Source organism: Pongo pygmaeus, chromosome 23, assembly GCF_028885625.2.
Source record: "Pongo pygmaeus isolate AG05252 chromosome 23, NHGRI_mPonPyg2-v2.0_pri, whole genome shotgun sequence".
Lineage (NCBI taxonomy): Eukaryota > Metazoa > Chordata > Mammalia > Primates > Hominidae > Pongo > Pongo pygmaeus.
The window spans coordinates 51597295-51611068 of NC_085931.1; the positions used below are offsets into that span (position 1 = coordinate 51597295).

Consider the following 13774-nt stretch of genomic DNA (forward strand, 5'->3'; position numbering starts at 1 on the left):
GCTGAGAGTAAGACCCAGATTCTAATTGTAAGAGTTGCAGAGTTGCAAGAAAGATGGAATATGGGCAGCCCTAACACATCACCAATGCCAAAGTCAAGTCCCTGATAGGAAAGGATTGGAACCCTGATGCCTAGGAGGGGACATCTGGGTGTACTTGAGAACACTGAACCCCCATATTTCTCTGAACCCCCTGAACATTCCAGGCCAGCAAAAGTAACCCTCTCTCCCTTGCTAGAGGAGAACAGCCTGCCCTTGTCTGGAAGTCATGCTAGGATTCAACTGACTTGCAAGAGGATATTTTTCCTCAGATATGCTCCTCCTTTCCTCTCATTGTTACTTCTGACTCTTAACATTCGGAAGTACAGGGGACTTTTTTTTTTTTTGGCAAAGTATAGGGGACTTCATTAATGGTACATGACAAGGTGTGTCTCCGTAGGCCCCACCCTCTTCAGGGGTCTGACATGGAAACTGTGTCGAGGGGAGATACTCAGTATGGTGGGGGCTGAGTGCAGCAGGGCTCCCCAGCAGCTGAGGGCCCTTCTCTTCCTCTTGTGCTCTCACTGGGATTGGTGGCCTGGGGCTCTTACTCCTTGGAGGCCGTGTGGACCATGAGGTTCACCACCCTGTCACACCAGGAAATGAGCTTGACAAAGTCATTGTTGAGGGCAATGCTAGCCCCAGCATTGAAGGTGGAAGAATGGGTGTCACTGTCAAAGTCAGAGGAGACGACCTTGTGCTCAGTACAGCCCAGGATGCCCTTGAGGATCTCCCTCAATGCCTGCTTCACCATCATCTTGATGTCACTGTATTTGGCAGGTTTCTCCAGATGGCAGATCAGGTCCATGACCAACATGTTGGTGGTGGGGACATGGAAGGCCATGCCAGTGAGCTTCCCATTCAGCTCGGGGATGACTTTGCCCACAGGCTTGGCAGGAATGATGTTCTAGAGACCCCTGCAGCCATCACACTACAATTTCCCAGAGGTACCATCAGTAGTCTTCTGGGTGGCAGTGAAGGCAAGAACTGTGGTCATGAGTCCTTCCACGGTGCCAAAGTTGTCGTGGATGACCTTGGCCGGGGGGTTAAGCAACCGGTAGTGCAGGAGGCACTGCTGATAATCTTGAGGCTGTTTCCATACTTCTCATGCTTCATGCCCATCACAAACATGGGGGCATCTGAAGGGGCAGAGATGGTGACTCTTTTGGCTCCCCCATCTAAGTCCCAGCCTTAGTCCCAGCTCCCCCATCTAAGTCCCATCTAAGTCCCAGCTCCCTCCCCCATCTAAGTCCCAGCTCCCCCAAGTAAGTCCCAGCCTTCTCCATGGTAGTGAAGACACTGGTGGGCTCCATAACATAATCAGCACCAGCATCACCCCCTTTGATTTTGGTGGGATCTCATTCCTGGAAGATGGTGATGGGATTCCCATTGGTGACAAGCTTCCCGTTTTCAGCCTGATGGTGCTGTGGTCAATGAAGGGGTCATTGATGGCAACAATATCCATTTTGCTAGAGTTAAAAGCAGCCCTGGTGACCAGGCACCCAATATGTCCAAATCTGTTTACTCCAGCCTTCGCTTTTCCCTTGGTGCCTCAGGGACGCAATTGGCGCTGCATGAGAAGATGCAGCTGTCAGTCGAACAGGAGGAGCAGAGAGCCTGTCATTGCTTCAGACTCAATAACTGGGGCAGGTCTCAGTGTTATAGCTTGGGATGGGAAATACAGCTTCTGCTTTTGGAGAAAATAGTTCACCCATGAGGACCAGGACCAGCTAATAAGGACTGGGAGAAATAAAGGGACTATGTGTGGGAGTGGCTTTTTTTTTTTTGGAGAGAGGGCCTTGCTTTGTCACCTATGCTGAAGTGCCATGGTGCAAACACTTCTCTCTACAGCCTCAATCTTCTGGGCTCAAGCAATCCTCCTGCCTCAGACTCCCAAGTAGCTGGGACTATAGTCGCATGTCACCATGCCTGGCTAATTTTTAATTTTTTGTAGAGAGGGCCTCGCTGTGTTGCCCAGGCTGGTCTTGAACTCCGAGGCTCAAGCGATTCTCTCACCTCCACCTCCCACAGTGCTGAGTTACAGGTGAGAGCCACCCCATCTGGCCAGAAGTGGATCTTGAGGGTGCTAGACCATGATGCAAATATAAGGTTGAAAGGAGATAGTTTTGGCCAGGCGTGGTGGCTTATGCTTGTAGTCCCAGCACCTCAAGAGGCCGAGGCAGTAGGATCCCTTGAGCTCAGGAGTTCAAGATCAGCTTGGGCAACATAGCGACACCTTGTCTCTACAAAAAATTTTAAAAAACAAAATTAGTTGGGCATTGTGGCTTGTGCCTATAGTACCACCTACTCAGGAGGCTGAGGTAGGAGGATCACTTGAACCAGGGAGTCAGAAGTTGCAGTGAGCTGAAATCTCGCCACTGCACCCCAGCCTGGGTGACAGAGTGAGCCCCTGTCTCAAATAAAATGAGTAGGCCAGGTGTGGTGGCTCACGCCTGTAATCCCAGTATTTTGGGAGGCTGAGGCGGGTGGATCACTGGAGGCCAGGAGTTTAAGACCAGCCTGGGCAACATAGTGAGACTCCATCTCTACTAAAATTAGCCGGGCATGATGGCACATGCTTGTAATCCCAGCTACTCTGGAGGCTGAAGCCAGAGAATCACTTGAACCAGGAGGCGGAGGTTGCAGTGAGCTGAGATCATACCACTGCACTCCAGCATGGGCGACAGAGTCAGACTTTGTCTCAAATGAAAAAATACATACATAAATAAATTAAAAAAGAAAGGAGATAGTTTATTGACAGGGGAGCACTCTCCTGTAATGCAGAATGTAGCTGGAGCCAGTCCTAACATGCTTCTGGGATAGCTCCATGAAATGGTTTACAATAATAAGGTGGGGATGCTGGGATGGCCATTGCAGAGATTTGGGATTTTTTGTGCATAATAAAATGCACATAAAATTTGCCTCTTCACTTTATATATTGTGGTACAATATACGTAACATAAAATTTACCATTTTAACCACTTTTAAGTGTCCAATTTAGTGGCATTAAGTACTTTCACAATGTTGTGCAGCCATTATCACTGTCCATTTCTAGAACTTTTTTTTTTTTTAAGACAGATTTTCGCTATTGTTGCTCAGGCTGGAGGGCAATGGCACAATCTCGGCTCACTGCAACCCTCACCTCCCGGGTTCAAGCAATTCTCCTGCCTCAGCCTCCTGAGTAGCTGGGACTACAGGCACGTGCCCCCATGCCCGGCTAATTTTTGTATGTTTAGTAGAGGCGGGGTTTCACCATGCCACCCAGGCTGGTTTCAAACTCCTGACCTCAGGTGATCCACCTGCCTCAGCCTCCCAAAGTGCTGGGATTAGAGGCATGAGTCACCACACCTGGCCAGCTACACACTTTTAAACAACAAAATCTCATGAGCACTAACTCATTATCACAAAAACAGGAAGGGGGATATCTGCTCCCATGATCCAATCACCTCCCACCAAACATGCTTCCTCACTTCCTTAAGGACTTTTCTGGAAGTGCTTCTCAGTGAGGCCTTCCTCTACTGCAAAGAGCTTCCCCGGCCACAAAGAGCTTCTTGTTTTTGAGACAGAGTCTCATTCTGTCACCCAGGCTGGAGTGCAGTGGTGTGATCTCAGCTCACTGCACTCTCCGCCTCCTGGGTTCAAGCGATTCTCATGCTTCAGCCTCCCAAGTAGCTGGGATTACAAGCGCTTGCCACCACACCTGGCTAATTTTTGTACATTTAGTAGAGACAGGGTTTCACCATGTTGGCCAGGCTGGTCTCAAACTCCTGACCTCAGTCAATCCACCCGCCTCAGCCTCCCAAATTGTTGGGATTACAGGCGTGAACCACTGCGCCCAACCCAGACTGATCCTTTCAAAACATGTCTGATCATGTCTTTTCTCAGCTGAAAACCCCCTGGTGACTCCCATTTCCCCTAAAGGAAAAGCCAAAGTGCTTATACTGGCTGGCAAAGCCTGGCAGAATCTGCCCTTCCTGCTCCTTCCTCTCTGATGTCAACTCCTGCTAATCTCTACTACAGCCATAGTGCTCTCCAGAGTCACCCTGCACACTCCTGCCACAGGGCCTCTGCACTGACAATTTCCATGGCAGGGAATGCTAGTCCTCCAGAATATTTCTAAGCATGCTTCCTCACTTCCTTCAGGACTTTTCTCAGAGAGGCCTTCCTTGATCAATCCTCTATAAAATGGTAACCTCCACCTCTCCTGGTATTCCCGGGCCCTCTCACCCTGTTTTAAGTTTTTTACAGCAATTGCCAATATCGTAAGTTATCTTTATGTGGAGTATATATTTTTTCTTTTTTCTGAGACAGGGTCTTTCTGTGTCACCCAGGCTACAGTGCAGTGGCCCAATCTCAGCTCACTTCAATCTCTGCCTCCTGGATTCAAGCGATTCTCCTGCTTCAGCTGCTTAAGTAGCTGGAATTACAGGCACCAGCCAACACGCCCGGCTAATTTTTGTATTTTTGTAGAGACGGGGTTTCACCATGTTGTCCAGGCTGGTCTTGAACTCCTGAGCTCAAGCAATCCACCCACCTTGGCTTCGCAAAGTGCTGGGATCACAGGCATGAGCCACTGCACCTGGCCTGACACTGTTCTTCAGAGTCACCCTGCCGCACGGCCTTTGCATTGGCGATTTCCACAGCCAGGAATGCTGGTCCTCCAGAATATTTCTAAGCATGGTTCCTCACTTCCTTCAGGACTTTTCTGGAAGCGCTTCTCAGTGAGGTCTTCCTCAATGATCAATCCTATATAAAATAGCAACCTCCACCTCTGCTGATATTCAGGGGCCAGCTCACCCTGCTTTAAGTTTTTCATAGTAATCGCCAATATCATGAATTGTCTTTTGAGGGGTTTTCTGTCTTCCCCCAACTTGAATGCAATCTTCATGAAGACAGGGACTTTATCCCCCACCCCACCCCCCTTTCTTTTTCTTTTTTTTTTTTTTTTTACTGCAAAACCTAGAACAGTGCTTGGCAGGTAGTAAATACTCAATAAATGTTTGTTGGATGAACCCAATAAGTAAACAAGACAGAGGACACATGTAGGGATCTGTCTGTGAACCTCGAGCCCCTGGCTCCTGAGTCCGGTGGTGGGTGCAGTGGCAGCTCCTGTGTGTGAGGGCCCCAGAGGCTGGCAGCAGGATGCCTCCATGGAAAATTCCCTTAACGCCTTTGCCTCTGCGGCTGTTCCTCTGGGATGATCTCTTTGAGGGATCATGCTCAGATATTTTTCTCAAAGAGTCCCAGGCCAAACCTCAGGGACCTCAGAGCGTTTAGAAAAATAATACTTCTGTGAGCTTGGTCCAGGCAGACCCCATGCAGACAGGAGTTTGTCCCCTTCTGGTCCCCAAGGTCCTGGCTATTGCCAGCATGGAGTGACCTATATCACCTCTGAGTGCCAGGCAAGGGTTCAGCAGCCAACGACTCAGCTTCTGCAGGACGCTGGCAGCGTAGCCTGCGAGATGGTTGGAAGCTGTCAGGGCACAGGGAAGGGGCCAAGGGTGCCCTGAGTGTGCGTGGGGGGCAGCCCTGCTGCAGTCCAAGCCTTTGATTCCCAAGCTCTGTGCACAGTTCCCCCTGGACCCTGCCATGAGGCCCAGCCACCCATACCTGGGATAGGGGCTAAGCCAAGCTGCTCTCTCCTCCAAAGGGAGGCAGCCTGTGTGCTTTGTCCATTTGCCTTTGCAGAGACCTCGATCCTCACACAAGGCAAGCAGCAGCCCCTGTAAGCGCACGAGACAATCTCAAGTGTCAGTGGAAAGGAGATCCCTTTCCTGATGGAGCTGCCTGTGTCCAGTCCCTCCCAGCTTCCCCAGGGCCCTGGGGATCTGCAGGCATTCAGAAGTGGAAGCCAGCCACAGCCTGGGACTGAAGAGGTTAATGTGCATCTGCCTCCGAATGTTAATGTGTCTAGGTGATGTCAGTGGGAGCTGCGAAGAAGGGAGTGGGGAGGGCAGTTGGGCTTGGAGGCGGCAGCGGCTGCCAGGCTACCGAGGAAGACCCCCTTCCCGACTGCGGGGCTTGCGCTCCGGGACAAGGTGGCAGGCACTGGAGGCTGCCGCAGCCTGCGTGGGTGGAGGGGAGCTCAGCTCGGTTGCGGGAGCAGGAGACCGGCACTGGCTGGATGGACCTGGAAGCCTCGCTGCTGCCCACTGGTCCCAACGCCAGCAACACCTCTGATGGCCCCGATAACCTCATCTCGGCAGGTGAGTTGACTAGGAGTCCTCCCTCCTCTGGGCTGTGGGTGGAAAATGGGAAGGTTTCACCCCTGAGCCAAACTGCTTGGGAAACTTTATCACAGTTCCTGGGGACAAGATCTGTGGTCTGCTTTGCTCAGAGGGGCAGGGGAAAAGGGGGCAAAGGTCCGCAGGGGCAGACGGACAGGAGCAGAGCAGCGGGTGAAGGCATATTCAGAATGGCAAGGAAGGGGGGCCAGCTGCGAGGCAGCAGGGGAAGGCTCGCTGCTGGGTTCCAAAGATGCTTGGCAGAAAAAAATTCCAGGCTGGAAAAGCAAGTGAGAGAAGCTGGAGGGTGGTATGTGGGAGACAGCTGGGGGCTCACTCCTGCACTGTTAGCCTCAGCTTTTTACTCGCACTTGGGTGATGAGGTCTGAGACATCCTTACTGCCACCTGGGAGAGGCCCTGGGAAGGGAAGACTTCATGGAGCCATGAGGGGATTAACTTTTCTGGTGAATTGAGCTTCCTGACATTTCCAGAGCTGCGGTGCCCTGGGATTCCAGCTTTGAAGGAGAAGGGAAGGAAGGAAAAGAGGAAAGGCTTATGTGGATAATTTTTTCAGGCTGCTGAGCTGCAACAGACAGTTTCTGTCTCTGCTTCACTCAGGAAGCCCAGGCTCAGAAGATACCAATCAAGGAAATCCCCGCTAGGAAGGCTGGGGTAGGGAGAGCTGCTGGCTTGACCGGGGCACAGCCGGCAAAAGCCTCTACAAGACAGTCGCCCACAGAGATGCCCAAGAATCAGTACACAGTTTCCAACCAGAGATCTCCAAAATGAAACACTCAGGGCTACACACAGGAAAAGCACACACACACACACAGACACAGACACTTACTTTTGTGTCCTTCTGGCTATTTTGACGAGGTTTCCTGGTGAAGCCCAGGACGCACAGAGTAATCTCTGCAGACAGCTGTGGTTCTTGCCTCTGGTGCCTGCAGGAAGCAGGCATGTTGTGTCCTTCCAAGACAGATGGCTCAGGGCACTCTGGTAGGATTCACCAGGAAACTCATGGAGAAGGGAAAAGGGACAAGATTAGCAATAGTGAAGGGAGGGAGAATGGTAGGAGAGGATTCCAGATGAACGGTGGGTCGCTGGAGGCTGAGCATGCCAGCAGGATGTCAGTTCTCAGAGCAAAGCCCATGTCAAACAGCCAACGCTTGCTCCTTCTGTCCCCAGGATCACCTCCTCGCACGGGGAGCATCTCCTACATCAACATCATCATGCCTTCGGTGTTCGGCACCATCTGCCTCCTGGGCATCATCGGGAACTCCACGGTCATCTTCGCGGTCGTTAAGAAATCCAAGCTGCACTGGTGCAACAACGTCCCCGACATCTTCATCATCAACCTCTCGGTAGTGGATCTCCTCTTTCTCCTGGGCATGCCCTTCATGATCCACCAGCTCATGGGCAATGGGGTGTGGCACTTTGGGGAGACCATGTGCACCCTCATCACGGCCATGGATGCCAATAGTCAGTTCACCAGCACCTACATCCTGACCGCCATGGCCATTGACCGCTACCTGGCCACTGTCCACCCCATCTCTTCCACGAAGTTCCGGAAGCCCTCTGTGGCCACCCTGGTGATCTGCCTCCTGTGGGCCCTCTCCTTCATCAGCATCACCCCCGTGTGGCTGTATGCCAGACTCATCCCCTTCCCAGGAGGTGCAGTGGGCTGCGGCATCCGCCTGCCCAACCCAGACACTGACCTCTACTGGTTCACCCTGTACCAGTTTTTCCTGGCCTTTGCCCTGCCCTTTGTGGTCATCACTGCCGCATATGTGAGGATCCTGCAGCGCATGACGTCCTCAGTGGCCCCCGCCTCCCAGCGCAGCATCCGGCTGCGGACAAAGAGGGTGACCCGCACAGCCATCGCCATCTGCCTGGTCTTCTTTGTGTGCTGGGCACCCTACTATGTGCTACAGCTGACCCAGTTGTCCATCAGCCGCCCGACCCTCACCTTTGTCTACCTGTACAATGCGGCCATCAGCTTGGGCTATGCCAACAGCTGCCTCAACCCCTTTGTGTACATCGTGCTCTGCGAGACGTTCCGCAAACGCTTGGTCCTGTCGGTGAAGCCGGCAGCCCAGGGGCAGCTTCGCGCTGTCAGCAACGCTCAGACGGCTGATGAGGAGAGGACAGAAAGCAAAGGCACCTGACACTTTCCCTGCCACGCTGGACACCTCCAAGTCAGGACACCACAGCATGCCACCAGGAGAGATGCTGAGAAAAACCCAAGACCTCTCGGGAAATGCAGGAAGGCCGGGTGGTGAGGGGTTGTTGCAATGAAATAAATACATTCCATGGGGCTCACACATTGCTGGGGAGGCCTGAAGTCAGGTTTGGGGTTTTCAGATATCAGAAATCCCCCTGGGGGAGCAGGATGAGACCTTTGGATAGAACAGAAGCTGAGCAAGAGAAGATGTTGGTTTGGATAATCGGTTGCACTATATCTGTGAGCTCTCAAATGTCTTCTTCCCAAGGCAAGAGGTGGAAGGCTGCTGACTGGGTTTGTTTAAAGTCAGGCAGGGCTGGAGTGAGCAGCCAGGGCCATGTTGCACAAGGCCTGAGAGATGAGAAAGGGCCCGATCGCTCTTTCCCACCTCTCACTGGTGGGATGGAAGGTGGCCTTTCTCCCAAGCTGGTGGATAATGAAAAATGAAGCATCCCATCCCTTGACGTTCCAGCATCCTGTCAATTTCCCTTTTTCTCTAGAGGATGCATGTTTATTTGAGGGGATGTAGCACAGAGCCCACAGGAGTAAAAGCCCAGTTTGCTAGGAGGTCCGCTTACTGAGAACGACAAGGAGACCTGGGGTGGGTGTGGTTGGGGGTCTTAAAACTAATAAAAGCCGGGGGTGGGGGGCTTTTGCAGCTCTGGTGACATTCTCTCCACGGGGCACATTTGCTCAGTCACTAATCCAGCTTGAGTGTCCGTGTGTTCTGCATGTGCAGAGGTCATTCTAGTGCCCGGTGTGTTGGCATCATCTTTTTCCTCTAGCCCTTCCTCTCCAAAATAAAATCAAATAAAGGAAAATCTCCACCCACATTACTCTGGATGTTCTTGTGGACTTCGGGGTGGGTGTGGGGTGGGGGGGAAGGTGGGCAGCAGAAAAGAGAAAGAGGGGTCACTTGGTTGTGGAATTTAGATCTTGGTTCACGCTGCATTTTTAGGAAGCATGAAGCCGGGATCTGTTTTTCTGAACCCACAGGGAGGATTCAGTGGCATAAATGGAATTACTGAGGATTCATTAGATTTTGCAGTTCTGCTGCTGGGCTTGTTTTTGGGACTCAGCTTCCTGTCTTCTGCACAAAATCCCCTGGACTTTGTTGTCATCAGTGCTGGCTCCTCAGGCCCCAAGTCCCAACCCCCTACTCCCCCACCTCAACCCCCACCCCCACTGAGTCACCAGCCGCAGAGCCAGCTCTTAGGGCAGCTGAAGCCTCTCTGCTTTCTACAGCTGAGATCTGGTGTGGGCACCTTGAACAGAAGATTACAGCCGGGGCCGCTGGGAGGCAGCCACGACTGCTGCTTGACTGCTGCTTCTTGGCGTCTTCACTGAGAGGGGACTGGGAGCCGTCAGTGCAGTGCTCAGCAGACCTTACTGAGAGAGCGGGAGAAAGCTGCAAGCATCCTTAAAGCAGGGGCACCAGCACAGCCTGTTCCTCCTCAGAGTTGCAGCAGGGAGCCTCTTTAGAAAACTTCTGGGCAGCTTCCTTGGGTCCTGGGGACTTTTTTTTTTTTTTTTTTTTTGAGACAGAGTCTTGCTCTGTTGCCCAGGCTGGAGTGCAGTGGGGTGATCTCAGCTCACTGCAAGCTCCGCCTCCCAGGTTCACACCAGTCTCCTGCCTCAGCCTGCCGAGTAGCTAGGACTGCAGGCGCCCACCACCATGCCTGGCTAATTTTTTGTATTTTTAGTAGAGACGGGGTTTCACCGTGTTAGCCAGGATGGTCTCAATCTCCTGACCTCGTGATCTGCCTGCCTCAGCCTCCCAAGGTGCTGAGATTACAGGCGTGAGCCACTGTGCCCGGTTTTTGTTTTGTTTTGTTTTTGTTTTTGTTTTTTTTTGACACAGGGCCTTGCCCTGTTGCCCAGGCTGAAGTGCAGGTGACACGATCACAGCTCACTGCAGCCTCGACCTCCCAGATTCAAGCGATCCTCCCACCTCAGCCTCCCAAGTAGCTGGGACCACAGGCACACACCATCATGCCTGGCTAATTTTTTATATTTTGTAGAGACAGGATCTTGCCATGTTGCCTAGGCTGGCCAAACTCCTGGGCCCAAGCAATCCTTCCACCTTGGCCTCCTGGAATGCTGGGATTACAGGCTTGAGCCGCCGCATCCGGCCCCTGGGGAGCTCTTTATCACAATCATTAGTATTTCCTCGCCTGTGTTCCCTTCCGCCCAGCACCTGGGGAATAAAGAAGCTGATGGTTATTTTCCTTACTCACTAACAGTAGGGCCTCCAGCTGCCACCGGTAACTTGAAATCTATTTTAGAGCACACTCAATAAAAGAAGATTCTGGCCAGGTGCGATGGCTCACACCTGTAATCCCAGCACTTTGGGAGGCCGAGGCAAGTGGATCACCTGAGGTCAGCAGTTCGAGACCAGCCTGGCCGACATGGTGAAACCCTGTCTCTACTAAATATACAAAAATTAGCCAGGCATGGTGGCATGCGCCTGTAGTCCCAGCTACTTGGGAGGCTGAGACAGGAGAATCACTTGAACCCAGGAGGCAGAGGTTGCCGTGAGCCGAGATTGCACCATTGCCCTCGAGCCTGGGCAACAAGAGCGAAAACTCCATTTAAAAAAAAAAAAAAAAAGGAAGAAGAAAGGATTCTTAGGGAAGCCTTGAGCCAAATCCGAAAAGACCCAACTCCTAGCCACAAACGTGATAAAAGGAGGTCTTCCTGTATCGGGTTTGTCTACTGGAAGTCTTCCCTGGGTGTCCATCAGACCCAGCCCCTGCCTGCTCCTCACTCCCTCTCACCTTCCAGCACTCCAAGGAGGAATCCCAGAGAGGAAATAAGTGAGACAGCCTCTCCCAGGGAATGCAAATCACCAGGTCAACAGCTCACACTGGGTGGGTGGGTGGGCACACGCCCAGCAAAAGCCCCAGCAACTCCTGGGGAAGGGGGCATCCTGTCCTTCAGCTCTTAACCCCACACTGAAACAACTGAAATGGAAGCTGAGTGGGTGGAGTCGTGAAAGTGGGTGGGTAGCAACGTAAACCTTCTAGAGGGGAGAGGAGGAGGGGAGAGATGAGTTAGGGAGAACAAGTGGTCGAGGGGAGAAGTGGGGCAGGGAGGCTTAAAGGGTGGGGGATTTCGATGGGAGCTGCCACCAACACATCTCTCCCCAGCCTGATCCCGCAGTAACCGGGACACACTTGCGATGTGGATGAAGCTAAGCAAAGGCAGAGGTCAGCGCTGGGTTGCTGGCGAGGCATTTTCCTGACATCACTGGTGGGGATGGTGGACCAAGTGCAGGGCTGGGGTCTGAGGCATGAGGGGTACTTTCTTTTCCTCTTCCTTAAGCCTGGGGATGTGGCCAGAACCTTGGGGAGCTGTGGGGGCCACTGTGAGCTGCAGACAGAGTCCAAGAAGCGGGTGAAGACCCTGCGGTCCATCTCTTTGCTCCTTTCCCTCTTCCCACATTTAACAATTAGTTTCTCCCACGGGGGCCCCATCAAGTCATCTCCTCAAACCCGGCCAGTGCTTCATCCACTGCTGCCTTATCTTTTCCCCAGAAAATACTTCCTCTCCAACTGTGAGGATTATGCTCCAAAACTACCCCCCAGCACCCGGTAGACTTTCACAGCTGGGAGACTTTGACTTCAAAGTTTAGGTTGCAAGTGAGTCCACAGAACCACTTCCGCACATTGCTGTTCACAAGAGAAGCAAGAAGAGCACCAAACACGGCAACTGGCCTTGGGTTTGTATTTGCTTGTTCCTTTCTGAATCATCAGTTTTCATTTAATTAATTAACTTATTTTTATTTATCTATTTATTTTGAGACAAGGTCTGGCTCTGTTGCCCAGGCTGGAGTACAGCGGTGCGATCTCAGCTCACTGTAGCCTCGACCTCCTAGACTCAAGCAATCCTACCTCCACTTCAGCCTTCCAAGTAGCTGGGACTACAGGTTCATGTCACCATACCCAGCTATTTTTTGTTTTGTTTTGGTGGAGACGGGGTTCCACCGTGTTGCCCAGGCTGGTCTTGAACTCCTGAGCTCAAGCGATCTGCCCACCTCAGACTTCCAAAGGGCTGGGATTACAGGTGTGTCCCACTGTACCTGGCCTAATTTATTTATTATTATTATTATTTTTTGAGACAGAGTCTCGCTCTGACGCCCAGGCTGGAGTGCAGTGGTGCGATCTCGGCTCACTGCAATCTCCGCCTCCAGGGTTCAAGCAATTCTCCTGCCTCAGTCTTCTGAGTAGCTGGGATTACAGGCATGCGCCACTACGCCTGGCTAATTTTTGTATTTTTAGTAGAGACGGGGTTTCACCATGTTGACCAGGCTAGTCTTGAACTCCTGACCTCAGGTGATCTGCCCACGTTGGCCTTCCAAAGTGTGGGATTACAGGCAAGAGCCACCACGCCCGGCCTCTTTTTTACTGTGGTAAAATACACCTAACATAAAATTTACTATTTTAACAATTTCAAGTGTACAATTCGGTGGCATGAAATACATTCACGTTAATGTGCAGCTCTCACCACCATCTATCTCCAGAACTTTTCCATCTTCCCAAACTGAAACTCCATACCAATTAAACACCAACCGGCCATTCTTCTGTCCCCATAACTCCCGGGCAACCACCGGGCTACTCTCTGTCTCTGTGGATTTGATTGCTCTAGGAGCCTCATATAAGTAGAATCACACAGAATTTGCTCTTTCGTGACTGGCTTATTTCACTTAGCGTAATGTCCTCAAGGTTCATCCACGTTGTCATATGTGTCAGAATCTTCCTCCTTTTAAAGGATGAATGAATATTCCACCACATTTTGTTTATCCATTTATCTGTTGTTTCTACCTTTTGGCTATTGTGAACCTGACTGCACAACTATCTGTTGGAGTCAGTGCTTTCCATTCTTTTCAGCATATACCCATAAGAATTGCCAGATCAGGCCGGGCACGGTGGCTCACGCCTGTAATCCCAGCACCTTGGGAGGCTGAGGCAGGCAGATCACGAGGTCAGGAGATCGACATCATCCTGGCTAACACGGTGAAACCCCGTCTCTACTAAAAATACAAAAAATTAGCCAGGCGTGGTGGCGGGTGCATGTAGTCCCAGCTACTCGGGACGGTGAGACAGGAGAATGGCGTGAACCTGGGAGGTGGAGCTTGCAGTGAGCCGAGATTGCGCCACTGCACTCCAGCCTGGGCGACAGAGTGAGACTCCACTTCAAAAAAAAAAAAAAAAAAATTAGCTAGTTATGGTGGTGGGTGTCTGTAGTCCCAGCTACTCGGGAAGCTGAGGCAGGAGAATCACTTGAATC

The 13774-nt window shown here is 51.8% G+C and overlaps 1 protein-coding gene and 1 pseudogene across 1 annotated transcript; one reads left to right on the forward strand and one right to left on the reverse strand.

The window, feature by feature from the left end:
• Nucleotides 1–583: 583 nt before the first annotated feature.
• Nucleotides 584–5627, reverse strand: LOC129023166 (glyceraldehyde-3-phosphate dehydrogenase-like; annotated as a pseudogene).
• Nucleotides 5628–5794: 167 nt separating this feature from the next.
• MCHR1 (melanin concentrating hormone receptor 1) lies at nt 5795–9312 on the forward strand. The gene is made up of 2 exons (XM_054469591.2): nt 5795–6242; nt 7450–9312. The coding sequence occupies exons 1-2, from the start codon at nt 5954–5956 to the stop codon at nt 8427–8429; spliced, it is 1269 nt and encodes a 422-aa protein (XP_054325566.2). The 5' UTR covers nt 5795–5953; the 3' UTR covers nt 8430–9312.
• The last annotated feature ends 4462 nt before the right edge of the window (nt 9313–13774 follow it).

What these genes read in the sequence shown, in the direction of transcription:
- MCHR1 (XM_054469591.2), top strand. Translation starts at nt 5,954, where the DNA reads ATGTCAGTGGGAGCTGCGAAGAAGGGAGTGGGGAGGGCAGTTGGGCTT. An exon ending in CGATAACCTCATCTCGGCAG is followed by an intron (nt 6,243 to 7,449) that starts GTGAGTTGACTA and finishes TTCTGTCCCCAG; the next exon opens with GATCACCTCCTCGCACGGGG.